Source organism: Convolutriloba macropyga, chromosome 3 (assembly GCF_964194025.1).
Source record: "Convolutriloba macropyga chromosome 3, txConMacr16.3, whole genome shotgun sequence".
NCBI lineage: Eukaryota > Metazoa > Xenacoelomorpha > Acoela > Convolutidae > Convolutriloba > Convolutriloba macropyga.
Genome location: NC_134470.1, coordinates 34,998,821 through 35,014,381, shown reverse-complemented (window position 1 = coordinate 35,014,381; position 15,561 = coordinate 34,998,821). Strand labels below are relative to the sequence as shown.

The window sequence follows — 15,561 nt, the reverse complement described above, 5'->3', positions numbered from 1 at the left end:
CGCCTTCGCCATTGATGTGCTTCGCCTTTGTACGCCAAAAACCAACAGGAATGATCAATTTCCCAGATCAGGCTCTGATATCTTGCAAATTTCTGTAGGAGTCAATCCATGCTCAAGCAGTCTTTCCATAGCCGCATTGTTCACCTCATCTTTGGTCTGACTTGACAGCATTAATGACAGAAATCAAGGAACTCCTGCCTAGTGAGGTATCCATCCTGTCTGCAAATTCTAGCAGGTGTTTCAGTCTCTCCTGAGTGAGTTCTTCCCTGAGACCTCCTTCGTGCAACAGTCGTTTAAACGTGTCAATTGTGATAAAGTTCTGTCTGTGCACATCGTACTGTGTGAACACTTCGTCCCACCGGCTACGCTCCTCGAGCGTCGACATCTCAGTCTCTATTTTATAATTTCATCACAACAATTAGGCTAAAATTAGACTATGGAAATGGGTGTTCGTATACCCGGGTTGCGGCACCAAAATAAAGGTGATAAAACCACTCTTTCGTATAGCTTCAATTGCGACATTCAATTTTTAAAGCAACATATAAGACAACGTATTATAGTCAGTCTATAACTCATCGATGATAGCAACGTATTAAGATTGTAACGTACATAGCAACCAGTGAGCGTTTAGGCGGCAAGGTTTTTTCGATGCTCTTTTTACAGGTTTTTTGTCTGATGTCATTGACGTCAGAATCAGTTCATAATCGATCAACAATCGTCTGAAGAACCTAAAAATATTAAGCCGAAAACCACCATAATCCGTACATATCGTGGTTATATTTACTTAAAATTAGGTTATACGAACTTTTTCCGAACTTTCTATGCATTTTAGAACGTTTTATATGCATTTAAATACTCAATTCTGATTGGCTAATAATCTCTCGCTTAAATCTATTTAACTACTAACACCACAAGACTGCAAGAAGATCAAAAAATATAGTCAAGGTTTGAATATTGAATGAGCTTTTATAAAAACCGCATGGACAAAAAGCCATTATAACAGCGAGCAATCACCTGGCTGTTTTGAAAAAAAAATCATTTTCCGCCTTATCACTGAGATAGACAAAACTTTTGTTCATGAGACCACTTAATTCGACAATAAAATAACCAAACGAAACGATAAAAATCAAAAATTCTGTAAGTTGTTTTTTTTTAAAAAAGAGAGAACATACAGACAAAGTGACAGTCCAAAACAGAAATCAGAATATTTAACGGAAAAATGCAATTAGTTTAGACACAATTAGTTTCAAGTGAGACTTCAAGCCTCAATTTTAAATATTTTTTTCTGCTTTTTTACAACTTGGCTCAATTAGAATCACCACTTAAATTTCATTGATGTTTATCAATCCAATTTGACTAAATTGTAAGAAAAAGCCAGTGTCTCAATGCAAAAAAATTCTTTGCATTCTAAAAAAGCTGGAAAAAGTTGGAGTAAAATTAAGCGTTCGGATAAAGAAACTCAAGCTAAATAAAACATTAGAAAATGTTTAGCCTCATTTTATTCTCGACATAATGGAAAAATTGAGATTAATTGTAGTAAAACAATTCAATTTTTTACGGGCTTTTCAATGTTACCTTTTTGTATCTCTTCCCAAATTTTTTTCAGACAAATTTGACTTAACAAAAGAAACCACGGTAGAGAAAAGTTTCTGACCACCGAATGATTGGAACAATAAGCCAATGCATCAAAATTACACAATAGATATCCAAAGTCAGATGTCGTATTGAAAGGCTTGTCGAAAAAATCACATGAAACGGAACTAAATGGGAAGAAAACACCGACATGCTAGCACGCTTATGCAAAATTATATGCCTGGTTCTCCTAGAACATCCCTTTTGTCTGAACGTTATTTAATAAAAGGACAAAAATTAGGCGATAAAACTATAGACCCAATCATGAACAAAAAAAGAGCCATAATAAAGGTAATTTCGTGTTGTTAATTTAGAAGCGCACTACCATTTTATTTGCCACCAAAATATTTGTGCTCTAACAAAATACATTTGCTCACCAGAGGCCAAATTTGTCAAGTTTTAATTTCAAGTAGTAATGAATTGGCTTAGCTTATCACTGCAATAATCAAAGTTCATTAAAAACAATGTTACCCAAATTGTCGCAAAATCTTCTGAACTTTTTCTTGAATGCCATTTTCGCGCCGATCAAAGCAGTTTTTGAATTTTATAAAGTCCAAACTTGAAACCATTTTAGTTCCAGCTGGAAAGAATTGTTCGGCAGATGAGAGAATGGAGACCCAATATGCTGCATGAACAGGTATGTCCGGCTCTAGGGTAAGTTTTAGTGGGATAAATTTACTAATCGTAGGAATTAGTTTCAACTATTCTGACGCTGACAAAAATAATGCTAGTGATTGATCTAATCACTTGTCTAATGACAATTTCTGTGCTTATTAAGTTAATAATAATAATAATTTAATACACATAATAATCATTACGCCTTCCGCGGTCTCGGTACATTTTTTGCAACCGATCCTGCATACAGCCATAGTTGATACAATACAATACATAAGTACATAAAAACTTGCCGATTTTTAAGAAGTACAAGATTATTGCAAAACTTTTTGGTAAAAAATATTGCCGGGATTTTGAGTTATGTTCCCAAAACCAAGATCCAAAGCAGAACAGAAATGGAACACAATAACTTCGGAAAATGTTCAGGTGATTTTTAACGTTGACGGCGTAGCTTTTTCTGGGCAAAAAATGAAGACAATTGAAATCTTTCCCTAAAATATTGGAGATCGATTTAAGTAAACAAAAAACGATTCCAGTGAAGATTCCGCGAAAAACAAAAATTGCAGGGTACCTTTTGTCATTGCCAAGATAGTTGATCTGATAAAGTAAATGAAGTTGAGATCAGTGTACTACTTGACTTTAATCAAATGTCTGCCCTGTAGTTAGTATGCGCAAATCAGCTGCAGAGTACCAGTTCTCTGAAACTAATTGTCTTTTGACGGACGATTGTTCTCTGCAGCTATGAAATTTTTGTGGTCATGCACTGAGTGGTTTTTGCTTTGGAGATTTTTGTGCAAGGTTAATAAATCTGGAGTATCATTACGGGTTCTCAGGTAGCCGGTCGAGTTACACTAGGGTTGGAGGTTCTAGAAATAGAATACGAAGGCACCTAAGGGAATAACTAAAAGGATAGCACTTTTTTGCACATACCGAACTCCATGTGTAAATCATACTCTACAGTTGCGATTACAATTTTTTTTGCGTTATATTTTTCTTCAATTTTGTGCCTAAAACTCGATCGCTATCTTCAAACATATAATTCTGGCTCAAACGTTTCTATGCCAACATACAAATAACCCATATATCTTTAAACCTAGAGATCTCAGTTCTCGATTGCGAATCCGGTGCAGTCTTGCTTTTGTCCTTGAAAAAAGAGTTCACTTTAGTCTGATAATTTCAAAATCAAACTTGGTCGAAGCCTGACAAGAACAAACTAAATTCGTATATTAAAAATTCCGGAAACTCAGATCTTTCCCATTATAGCCCCCGGTGGTATATTTAGGTTAATGGGTGAGGCTATAGGTTTATATGGCCACTAAGCTGGGGGCTATAATGGAACGGCCGGAATTTTTGATAATTAAGTATGCTGGTTAGCCGTACCGATTTCAAAGTTTAAATTAAAACTGGCATTTTTGAAAAATCGGATCAGTGAAAAGGAAAATTATTTTAGACACATTATGAGTTTGTGGCTGTCTGTGCACTCGAGCTTCTGCAATCACTCAAAAATTGAACAGGGAAACAACACTGACTAGCAAAAAAGGGAAGAGCATCTGAAGGATATCCAAAAACACAGGCGAAACTTCATTAGTTTACATTAACTTCTAGCAATTTATTGTTAACGATTGAAAAATTCAGATCTAAAAGTTCTTCAAATCAGTTTTAAATTATTATCTTTATTTTTGAAATCATCGAGTTCTGAAACTTTTAAATAATGATTAATAATTATTTAAAACTAAAATAATGGTTAATAGTAAAAGACTCAACTTGCGTAACTCAATTTAGGTAAATGACATAACTTTTCAAAATCCTATAGCTCGTTTGTTGTTTTTCCTCATTTTTATAGCCTATAATATGATAAACAAGGTGGTACGCGTTCCCGTCACTTGATGGACCTCTTCAAGAAGGCTAACAATTTCAACTCATGTATTTGTTATTGTTGGTGATAACGACGTCCATACACTATATAGAAGCAAATTGTGAACAGTTTTGCGAAGCAAATGCGCCAGCTTTCGAGAGGCTTGGATGAAATATGGCAAGGACAAAATTGTGTGCCAGAAACAATATGTTTCTCCTCAAAAAACTCGGATAACAACTAAAAACTACAACAGTTGTCAGATGAAAAAAAATTCAGCAACTCAAGTCCCTATTTTCAACATTTTGTTCTTTGCTAGAACCCAAATTGAAGACTGTAGAAAATTGTGACAAAATTTGTCTCCATATTCCACAATTATGAATGTGAACATGTTTTGGTTAATTAAAATTACTGTTTGGTGTTCATTTTTGTAAAGCGGTACTAATCCATCTTCAAAGCTAGTTGTGATTTCCGCCCAAATTCGATCATTGAATTTCGGATATAGAAATAGCTGCTTTTCTATTAGACGTGATAAACTTAAAAAGTACTCAAACTACGAGAGTTTTCTATCATATTTCACATATACAAACAGTCTCGTTCGAATCAAGGATCTGAAAATTTAGCAATATAAGATTTTGTTGTAATTTGAGTTTAAACAGCTGACGAAGAAACTTGAAACATTTATTTATCATTTTTCTTGCAAAAAGATTTTTCAAAAATTAATAATTACGGATGATTTTTCATACAGAAGGACTTTTCATTCTTTTAGTTAGTTCTATATAGTTGGCTCCAAATTTTTAAAACTATATAAAAAAAACTTTAAAAACTATAACTTATAAAAAGTAAACGTTTTGTTTAAATTTTTGTATATGTTTGTTTTCCTAAATAATTATATAGTATAAAAATTTGCCAATGTCTGATTTGTAATTGGAATTCGGTAGGGTAAACACTGAAATTTAATATTAAAAATTCAGAAAACTCAGATCTTTCCTATTATAACCATCGATGGTATATTTACGGTAATGTTTGAGACTATAGGTTTCTATGGTCACTAAGCTGGAGGGCTATCAGATAACGGCCTGAATTTTTGATAAATAGGTATGGTGGTTACTCGTGCCGATTTACAAAATTACATTAAAATTTTTTTCAGTGAAAACTAAAATTATTATAGACACATGAGTTTGTGGCTGTCGTTGTACTCGGGCTTCTGCAATCACTCAAAAATTGAACAGAGAAAAAGCAATGACCACGTAAAAAAGGAAGAGCATCCGAACGAATTCCTTAGCCACATGCGAAATTCCTCAGTTTAGTTTCTTACCAATTATTGTTAACAATTGAAAATTTTAGACCCAAAAATCTTGAAATCAGTTTTAGTTATTATCTTTAATTTATTTTTGAAATCATTGGATGCCAAAACTTTTAATTAACTGATCAAGAAATCAAATTTGTAGGCGCTATACTGAACCTTAACTTCTGTGCACAATTTTCGCAGATGGACATAAATCATCTTTCAACTATTTTAGACAACTCGTGATTGAATCTTCATGTATGTTAGTTAGAGAAAATGCCAGCAAAGAGTGTTCAGTTGAGTTGAGTCCATTGCACTCTGTCAATCAAACAACAAGACTCTAAAGACAGGTTTCGGCCTTGACTCATGAAATGACTATATAATTCTAGTAGGGTCCACGATTGACTATAAATACACGGTCCAGCTCCTAAATATCGTCGAGGTGAAGTCCATAGGTACAGATTAGGTCTCATCTTAGCCAATTAGGGTCGATCGTGGTCTTTTAATAAGTCCAGCATGAGCTTTTCATGTGTTGAGGATTTTTATAGGATTAATAATAGTTAACTTTTCTATACTTTTATTTGTAGATGTATAACCATCTACCAACAACAACAACAAACTAGCGTTGCAACAAGCAGTCCACCTTCGAAAAACAGGTGGTATAAATTGGTATTGCAAGTAACTTTTACAGAGACTTTGTTCGTGAGTTCAACTATTCAACAAAGCTCTAACAATCAAATTTTCGTTGGCAATGAGCTTAGCGTGTTATAATTTATTTCACTTGATTCTAAAAATTGTCTTTTTTTCATTCATTCATATATATATATATATATATATATATATATATATATATAGCTCATTTTTGAACAAATAAAAGAAACATTGAAAAATTTGAACGGCCAAATCCGTTGACTATGTTATAGGCACTAGCAGCCGATTTTCAGTGCGATTGTAAATTCTATGCATGCAGCATAAACATTTTAGGTCATTTTAAAATCTATCATCAACTATTTGGGTTAAACCAGAGTCTAGTTGAACGTTTAGGTTCAGCTAACGTCTTTTCATGGGCTGTTTGGGTCGAGAATAGTCTTTTCTTACAACTTTTTGAACGAGCATAGCCTCTTCATAATTATAACTCAAAGTAGGTAAAGTACTGTAAATTTTCTTTGTATTTTGTCATTTTTATGACCTTACAATTTCCTAAACTAGCACTCTCAACTTAAAAAAGGTAAATTAGTGTTTTTTTTAATTCCTATAGTTTGTTTATTCTTTTTCGTCATTTTTCATTACCTATAAAATGATAAACTAGGTGGTACGCGTTGCCCGCCATCTGATACGGCTTTTCAAAGAGGCTGACAATTTCAACTCATGTATTTGTTTTTGTTGGTGATAACGATGTCCATACATTATATAGAAGCAATCTGTGAAGAGTTTTGCAAAGCATTTGCGCCAACTGTCGAGCGACCTATATGAAATTTGGCAAGGACGAAAATTTGTGCCAGAAACAGTATATTTCTCCTCAAAAAATTTGGATATCAACTAAAAACTACAACAGTTGTCAGATGAAAAGAATTCAGCGACTCATGTCACTATTTTCTACTTTTTGGTTTTCGCTGACAACCCAATTTGAAAACTGTAGAATTTAGTGACAAAATTTCGCTCCATAATCCACAATAATGAATGAGAGCGTCTTTTGGTTAATTAAAATTATCTAATTTGTGTTGAATTTGGTAAAGCGGAATTAATCCATTTTCAAAGCTAGTTGTGTTTTCCTCCCAAATTTGATAGTTGAATTTTGGATATAGAAACAACTGTTTTTCTACTCGACGTGATAAAAACTAAAGATTATCCATATTACGACAGTTTTTCATAATAATTTGCGTATACAAACAGTCTTTTTCTAAACAGGGGTCTTAAAACTTAACAATAAAAAACTTTGTTGTAATTTCATTTTAAACAACTGAAAAAAATTGAAGGATATGTTTTCCACATTTCTTGCAGAAAGATTTTTCAAAAATTAATAATTAGGGTTCAGCTTTGAGACCGAAAAATTTTTTGGACTAAAAAAATACTGATCACTATTCATACAGAGGAATTTCATGGAAAATGTTAAACCAGTTTTTATTTCTTCAACAGATGAACGCCCACCATGCTTTAGCGTTTTCCTATTTAATTTGGCAGATTTACAAGTTGTTTTTTAAAATGGCTCCAACACTTTAAATTTAATAGAAAAACATCAAAAAAACTATAACTTACAATATGGAAACAATTTGTTTTATTTTTTGTATGTGGTTGTTCTCCCAAATAACTATATATTATAAAATCAATTGAATACCGTCCAAAAAAAAAATCATAGTGTAGTTTTTGTATCTATGCACTGTGTAATTTATTAATAGGGCACATTGTCGGATCACTGTTTTTTTCCCAAAGTGTTTTGTTAGTTGGATTAGTAGCTACTCAAACAATCATTATTTACAAGCTTGTTTGTGGATTCTAACGGACCTAGAGTTTGGAAATTGATTAACGCATAATCTGGAATCTCGTAGTTTTAAATTTTCTTTTCTGACGGACATATTTTGTCACAAAGTTTTTACAAACTTCAAACAATTGTTTTGCTGGCACGTTTCAAATTTCGAGACTACTTTTACATTGCTTTAAGATAAATTTAAAAAAACGGTTGGTGAATTGGACTGAACGATCCGTCTCAAAAGATCCGTCACATCAGTCTGTAATGAATTAGCGAAATTGTTGCATCTAATATGTGTGAGTGTTGCTGGACCAATTTTGAACGTCCTCCAGTTTTTTTCGATCCGATAGACTGGCTTCAAAACTCATGAGAAAACCCAGCTTCACCGCCATAAAAGGAACTTGCCAATCATGAAACACATTATTTGGTTTTTATGGAAAAGTACACAACATACAACGATCATAGAAAAATTTGTAGCTTGGCTCAGAAACGTTTGAATGGGTCAATTTCACTTCCAAATGTCATGAAAATGAGATGTGGATGTTCATTTTACATTACTTACAATAAATCGCCTTAAAATTTTTTATCGAACCCTTTTGGTTATACATTTTTCATAAAGATTGAAAAGGAAGTTGACAAATTCCTCGGTGTCAGTCTTAGAGTCACTAATTGTCGGAAACGTAAATTTATTTTTTATCATATCTTGAATTTTCATGGCGAAAACGCCATGAAGATTGCATATGGGCCAATTTACGATTACAAATATTCCATATGAACTGATATAATTAGAACGGTCTAATTTTTTGTCCGTTATATAGCAGTTCAGCTATAAAAGGGGGTTTTTTAAGGTAATAAACCACCAAGAAAACTTACATGGTGCCTTGAACATTGTAAAACTGAAAAATAAGATTATAATTTGGAAACAGTTCTAAAGCATTGTTTTTTCTTTTTTCCCTGTCAGGTTGGTTTCATTATGCGTGCAAATTGGTGTTTTGTCTATTACCCAAACATCTGAAGCAATCTATAACAAACCAAAGTTCCTGGGATTTTAACGGTTTTTTTCGCAAAGTCAATAAAATTCTGTGGGCGTCGTTTTCTTTTGAAACACCTAATACAGCATAACTTTTATCGCGAGTTGGGAAAATATTTCTCACACATCTATAAAATTTGCACTGACTTATTTAATCACTGCGAACACGATGGTTGCTCAGAAGAACGTTATAAATAGTTTTGGTGCGTTTTTTAGGTAGAATTACTCGATCTTTTCACAGTCTGCGCCTAAAAAATGTTTTTTGTTTGACTGTTTTTGGCAATATCTTCTGAAGTGCTCAACCAATTTCAACGGAATTATTCTCATTTTCTTGGTAACAAATTTTTCTTAAGCCGCTCTGAAAATTATTTTTCAGATGAATTTTAGAGCTATAGTTAAAATGAAGCTAAAGTTAGTTAGATGCAATAGTTAAAAAGGAGTTGCGAGCTAGATATAGGTTGAATTGCTCATAATTAGTTCATGGGTGCAAAAAAGGAGAAAAAGATGCTCAGAGATTGAAAATATATATAGTGTTTCAGTCAACTTACATAATTCTAGCTCCAAAAAGGTTTGGACTCAATCGAACATGCTCCAAAGTTTTTGTAAAGCGGTTTTTTTATGCAACGTTTCGCTTGACCAATTTTTTATCAAGCCCTTATCTTTTTGTTATCAGAGTCGGGATTAACTGCTAAAAGCCGGAGGTTATTATCTCTCTGAGCAGTTCTCTTAAAGCTTTAGGCCTTACTATTCTCAACGATGATGATATTTCTAACAGTTTTAACACCCATCCATCCTGCACCACCTGGCGATATGAACCCTTCCTCTTCCTGCGCTCTCCCTCTATTGCATCCCTCTATCGCATTATCCCCTCAATATTGCTTTGCACATCATGCTTGACCCCTTCGCCCAGCAAAGCTCCCACTCCACTCAGCGCCCCTCTAAACACACCCTAAATTTAAAATCCCTAGACCCCAGCTGACTACTATCGACGCTATTAGCTCGCTGGTTTGAGATCAATTTGTCCTAATTTAGTCTGTTACCTTTATAAATTATAGTCAACTGTATTTTAATTTATTTCAGATTCTAGATTTAAAAAGTCAAACTTAAGTAAAAGGCTATTAAGTCTTTTTAATTTCATGTTTTATTTCAGTAACAACCATGCATTTATGTATTTGCTTTCCAAACATTTTTCAATATAACTTTTTTTATTTTAAAAAAATTTGAGTGTTTTTATTCAAGTGGGCAAAATGATTATAGTTCATACACATCAGTTAACAGTTGCTTTTTCAAATGTTAATACAGATTATAAATTGTTTTGTGCAAGACAAATGATATCAATAATATTTAGAATAAAAGTTCTGAACGAAACTCTCATCCTAGAAGTGAAGTGATATTATTCGCCTGATAAAGGATCTCTCCATCTGTCACGAATTTTGAAAAATTGAAGATTTGAATTGTTTTTTTTTTCAAGTAGAATTCAATTACATGAGATTTTTTGTGGCATTTTGGATAATCAGTATTTCGTACTGGCAAAAAAAGTTTTCTTGCCTTTTCTTTATTTGTAAGTTGCTCCCATTTTGTTTTATAATATCAAATCATAAAAATGTAGCAAAATGATATCTTATTGATTACCGTGTGGCATTTCCTGCTTTAAAGATACCCTGATCTAGCAAAAAAAGGTGTGTTTAACTGTTTTTCCCAGAGGTTACCAAAATAGATTTCCTGTGATATCAGTTCGTTTTCTTTATTTGAATACGTGGGCTCGAATATAGTGAAAAACTTTTGATCCCATACTCATTTCCGTGTCCACGCATTTTCGCCTGCTCTCGACTATACCCGGTACAACAATTAATTTTTAAACGTAGGAATAGTCTTGTTTCCAGAAAGTACAAAATTCAGTTGCTTGAGTTTGACGCGCCGGAGTTTTGAATTTTGTACAATACGCTGCCATGGAAAACTCCTCGAGGAATAATAAAAAAATTAAACATATTAACATCCTCTTGCAAGATCTTGCAAGTTTAACAGTATTTTGCAAGAATCTTGCAAGATTAACATCCTGCCTCGACTAGGGATGTCTTCGTCTTTCTTTTCGTCGATCGTCCTTTTAACTTCTGTGTTTTTTCCGGACAATAATTTTAGTATTAATAACGTTATGTAACCCTAATGAAGTGAGTTTACTAAAAAATGCTTTTATTTGTCATGACAGTGATAACAGCAACAATACAAATATGGGCGTCGTTTAAGAAGGTAACCTAGAGACCACCTTGCTAGCAATTTGATTTTTTTGTTTAAGATTGATATATCTCGTCCATTTTTCCATTGAATACCTGCTATCAGACTAACTTTTATTCAATGGTGTTGCAAATCTGACAAAAATAGCTCTGAAAAAAAAACATTTAATTACTCAAAAACTATCGAGCCTAGATATGAATTCGAGCCTAGATATGAATACAAGTGTTTAATTTCTCCTGTGAAGTACACTTACATTCACAACTCTTGAGAGGACTAAGGATTGAGCAGCGAGTGAACTTATGAGATCCGATTACATGTTTCTACGAATAAGTGATAAAAAAAGCTTAAGGGACAATTGATAGTTTAGATGAGTTTACAGCCTAGTTTTCTAGCAAAAACTAGGAAGCTCGGTAATGGGTAATGTGCGTACGCACATAAGGTTCCGACCTCGCTCATCTACATTTCTGAGTTGATGGGCTACCAAATGATGAAGAGTTAGAAAACCTTCAACAACATACATATTGTTCAATAAACAACCAATGGAATACAAAGATGTCCCGCTTTTTCATCCCTATTCAATTAACCCCCTATCATTTAACTCCGATTTATTCACCCCTGAATCAATTAACCCCTCTATCTTTTAACCCGTCTATCATTTCACCCCGATTTTAATCTTTCTATGAACAAGGCTTATTAAATTAGCAATATAATCAATTGGCCATGACTCGCGGACCATGACTATGCCTCAGCGGCCCGTGGGATTTGATATGAAACTATCACAACCAAACGTGCGATTGGTTTATCCACTTAGTTATGACAAAACATGCTTTAATGTCGACTGCTAATTGGCAGGATGAAATGATGGAGGGGTGAAATGCTAGAGGTGTTAAATGATAGAGGGGTGAATAAATCGGGGTTAAAAGATAGGGGGTTAAAATAATTGGGGCGAAAAAAGAACAATCGAATACAATAATGCCACCCTAAATGGCCGATGAACGTTGTTTATAATAAGACTACTAGAAAAGACATTAACAAATATCAAACAGCAAACACTATTTACGACCAAAACTCGATGGCTATAATAAATAAAATCGTAACAAAATCAAACTCGCAACAGATAAAAAATAAACGAAACAATTTAACCTGTACTTCATTAGAAAAGATATGAGATCTGTCCTCAGTGCGACTGGTTAACATGTCGACAAGAAAGAGCAAAGAGGTGCGAATTTCAAAAATACAATTCCATTTTTGAGAACAATTAATTTTACCGTTATTAATGCCATTAGATATCAACTGAAATCCCTTAAAATGATCATTTATATTTACATAGTAATCAAATGAGACATGTCATTATCAAAGTTCAATTCCGCATAATATCAAAGCCAATGGAACCTACGATCATTGTTACAAATTAAAAAGAAAACAAAAAATTCTGTAAAATGTGCAAAAAAAAACCTCAAACATTTTATGAAATCTCGTAGTAACAGTAGTAAAAAAGCCGAGACAAAAATGTTTGAAGCCTAAACCACTATAGAGATCAAATTAGAGTTCACTGGTAACAGGTTGTGACCTGTGTTTACAGAAAATGAGCTGCAAATTGACCGAAAATCTATTTAAACAATGACGAAGCTCAACAACCCACACATGTTTCAATTAAAATATGTTTCAAAACACAAAAACAAATAATTTCAAAAGTCATAACAGACCTGAAATTTCAACAAATAGCATTGAATTAAGTAGCAATACCTCAGGAAACCAATTGGGCCTGTTAATAATCAGAGTAAGTCACGACCCCACAAATTAACAGCAAATTTATAAGGAAGCCAATACTTCAAACAATTTTACGATATCACACTATTCAAGGCACTATAATTAAAAAGTGACTCCTGCAAGTTGACAATTTTCTTTCATTTTAACATCAAAGGGCCTTATTTTTAAAAAGACTACGAGAAGATGACAACAAGAAGAAACCCAAAAATATTACAGTACAGAAATCTCGAAAAATTTTTGTGAAACTAATGGTCGAAGCAATAGGACAAAACGTATAGCCAAGCGGGAAGAAATATAAATCATCAAAAGTAATTGAGATTTCTAATTAGTGAGATCGTACATAGTTACTTAAATGAAGCAAATGATACATTAAAAAAAATTTTTTTCTATTTCAATTTTATGAAAACAAACAGCTATAATCTGAAATCTGTAATTAGGTTGAGTTAAACGTCCTGGGGAGCAATTTAGATCTATTGTTATCAGGTATATGGCGTACAACAACAGAAAAGGTGACAAACATAAGCAAAAACAAAAAAAACATTTAAATTTTGCGAGATAACTGTGTCTCAGCCCAAAAAGCATAATCTATATAACTAAAACAATAAACCTATCCAGATACACTTTTTTCTAATGCTGTGCATTTTCCCTGATATTTTCTTTAATTGGACTCTTCAATAATCTGATATTTCGAAAAGGAAATAAAATGAACTCATAAAATATGCAATTATGCTCAAAAATAAAAAAAAATAAAGAAAACGCGTGGTATAAAAAGAAGAGACCATTAGTTGAACATAGAACCATTACAAACATTAATTTATAAGCCACAGGAAATCGGTTTCCGCTTGTTTTTGTGACTGCACCCGAAGTTGAGAGAATTAAGATAAAAATAATGACAAAGTTCAAAAATTGACCGATTTTTAAAACAATTATATTCAAAGTCAAAACAGACTTTTGATAACAACAGAAAGAATTCTCACGATTAATGTATAACGCTCGAGAAAAAACTGGATCTTCAACCGCGGACACTAAGTCACTTAACTACAAAAAGATAACAAATTAAAGCAAAATTCAAGAATTACATAAAAAAAATTTTACGAAAAGAATTGGTCAGAGCAACAAAAACCATGAGCTTATTCTGAAAACGTATTACAGTCTTGTTGGGTCTCATTTTTTGTGATTAGTATCTTTTATTCTTTGAGCCGTGATTTGAGTTTCTTGTAAGTAAAAAAAAGGTTACATAAGAAACCTTTACAGAGCGGAAATATTTTGAAAAAAGTCGCGCCCCATTAAAATCTCTAACAATTTTTCTCGTGAGCATCCATGGCGAGATAGAGATCAAACCAGATGTTGCTGCGCGTCCAACAAATACTCATTTTTTCAAATGGTTGCGAAATAGATCAATTTTCATGGACACATTTGGCTCCCATGGCTAGCGTTTCATCAGCTTTTTTCTGTAGGTTTAAATTTAATCTTGATTTAAACTCTGGCATTTTATCTTCTGGCATTGCAGACTTTCGGAATTTTTAAAACTTTCACGTGTCTTAACAAACGTTCGCTTATTTCAACTTTATGAGAACCGCTGACGGCTTTGACCAAGGTGCTCAAATTTTGCATCCTTCACACGTTTGAAGCATTTAACTGAACGTTATTCTTCTCAATTGATTGTTGTTCAGGCTGACCTTCAAATTTTTCACTCCTTTTCATTATGTAAATTCATTCACCTTTTGAAATTTTAACTTGCGGCTATAGTAAGTCCCATAAAGTTGCAACGCAAGCGAACGTTCGATAAACTCGGGGCATGCAAATGAGCGATGTTTCGCTAGATATCTCCATGTTTTAATTTTGAACATTGACCTTTGAAACGTTCAATAGCGTTGCAACTTTATGGGATTGACTATGCTTTAACATACGAATAGAACAAATTCTAAGATTTGCATTGGTTGAAAATTCAATTTTAGAGGATTTTTGCCTGTTGTCTTGCTTTCAAAAAATGATTACCGAAAAGTACTGGATGGATAATTTACCTTTAATAATTCCTTTGTTTATTCTCAGCACTTTATTTATTCTCTTTTGTTTGTTTATCTTATGCAGGCAATTCAAAAAGGTATGTCTACGAACAGGAAATATATCTTTTTGTAGATCAATTTTAACTGGAGAAAAATTATATTCCAGCGGTATAACGAGAGCTCACTCCTCTTAACAAGTCAAAACAGACTTTTGATAACAACTGAAAGAATTCTCACGATTAATGTATAACGCTCAAGAAAATACTGGATCTTCAACCGCGGACAATAAGTCACTTAACTACAAAAAGATAACAAATTAAAGCAAAATTCAAGAATTACATAAAAAAAATTTTACGAAAAGAATTGGTCAGAGCCACAAAAACCATGAGCTTATTCTGAAAACGTATTACAGTCTTGTTGGGTCTCATTTTTTGTGATTAGTATCTTTTATTCTTTGAGCCGTGATTTGAGCTTCTTGTAAGTAAAAAAAGGTTACATAAAAACCTTTACAGAGCGGAAATATTTTGAAAAAAGTTGCGCCCCATTAAAATCTCTAACAATTTTTCTCGTGAGCACCCATGGCGAGATAGAGATCAAACCAGATGTTGCTGCGCGTCCAACAAATACTCATTTTTTTCAAATGGTTGCGCAATAGATCAATTTTTCTGT

The 15,561-nt window shown here is 33.2% G+C and overlaps 1 protein-coding gene across 1 annotated transcript in view; it reads left to right on the top strand.

The window, feature by feature from the left end:
* LOC142336619 (tyrosine-protein phosphatase non-receptor type 3-like) overlaps positions 1–3,875 on the top strand; it is a 30,012-nt gene extending 26,137 nt beyond the window's left edge. The window contains exons 7-8 of the mRNA XM_075385528.1: positions 2,207–2,286; positions 3,698–3,875. Coding sequence (XP_075241643.1) covers positions 2,207–2,286; positions 3,698–3,779 — 162 coding nt within the window. The 3' untranslated portion in view covers positions 3,780–3,875. The remainder of the gene's footprint in view (positions 1–2,206; positions 2,287–3,697) is intronic.
* Positions 3,876–15,561: the final 11,686 nt, after the last annotated feature.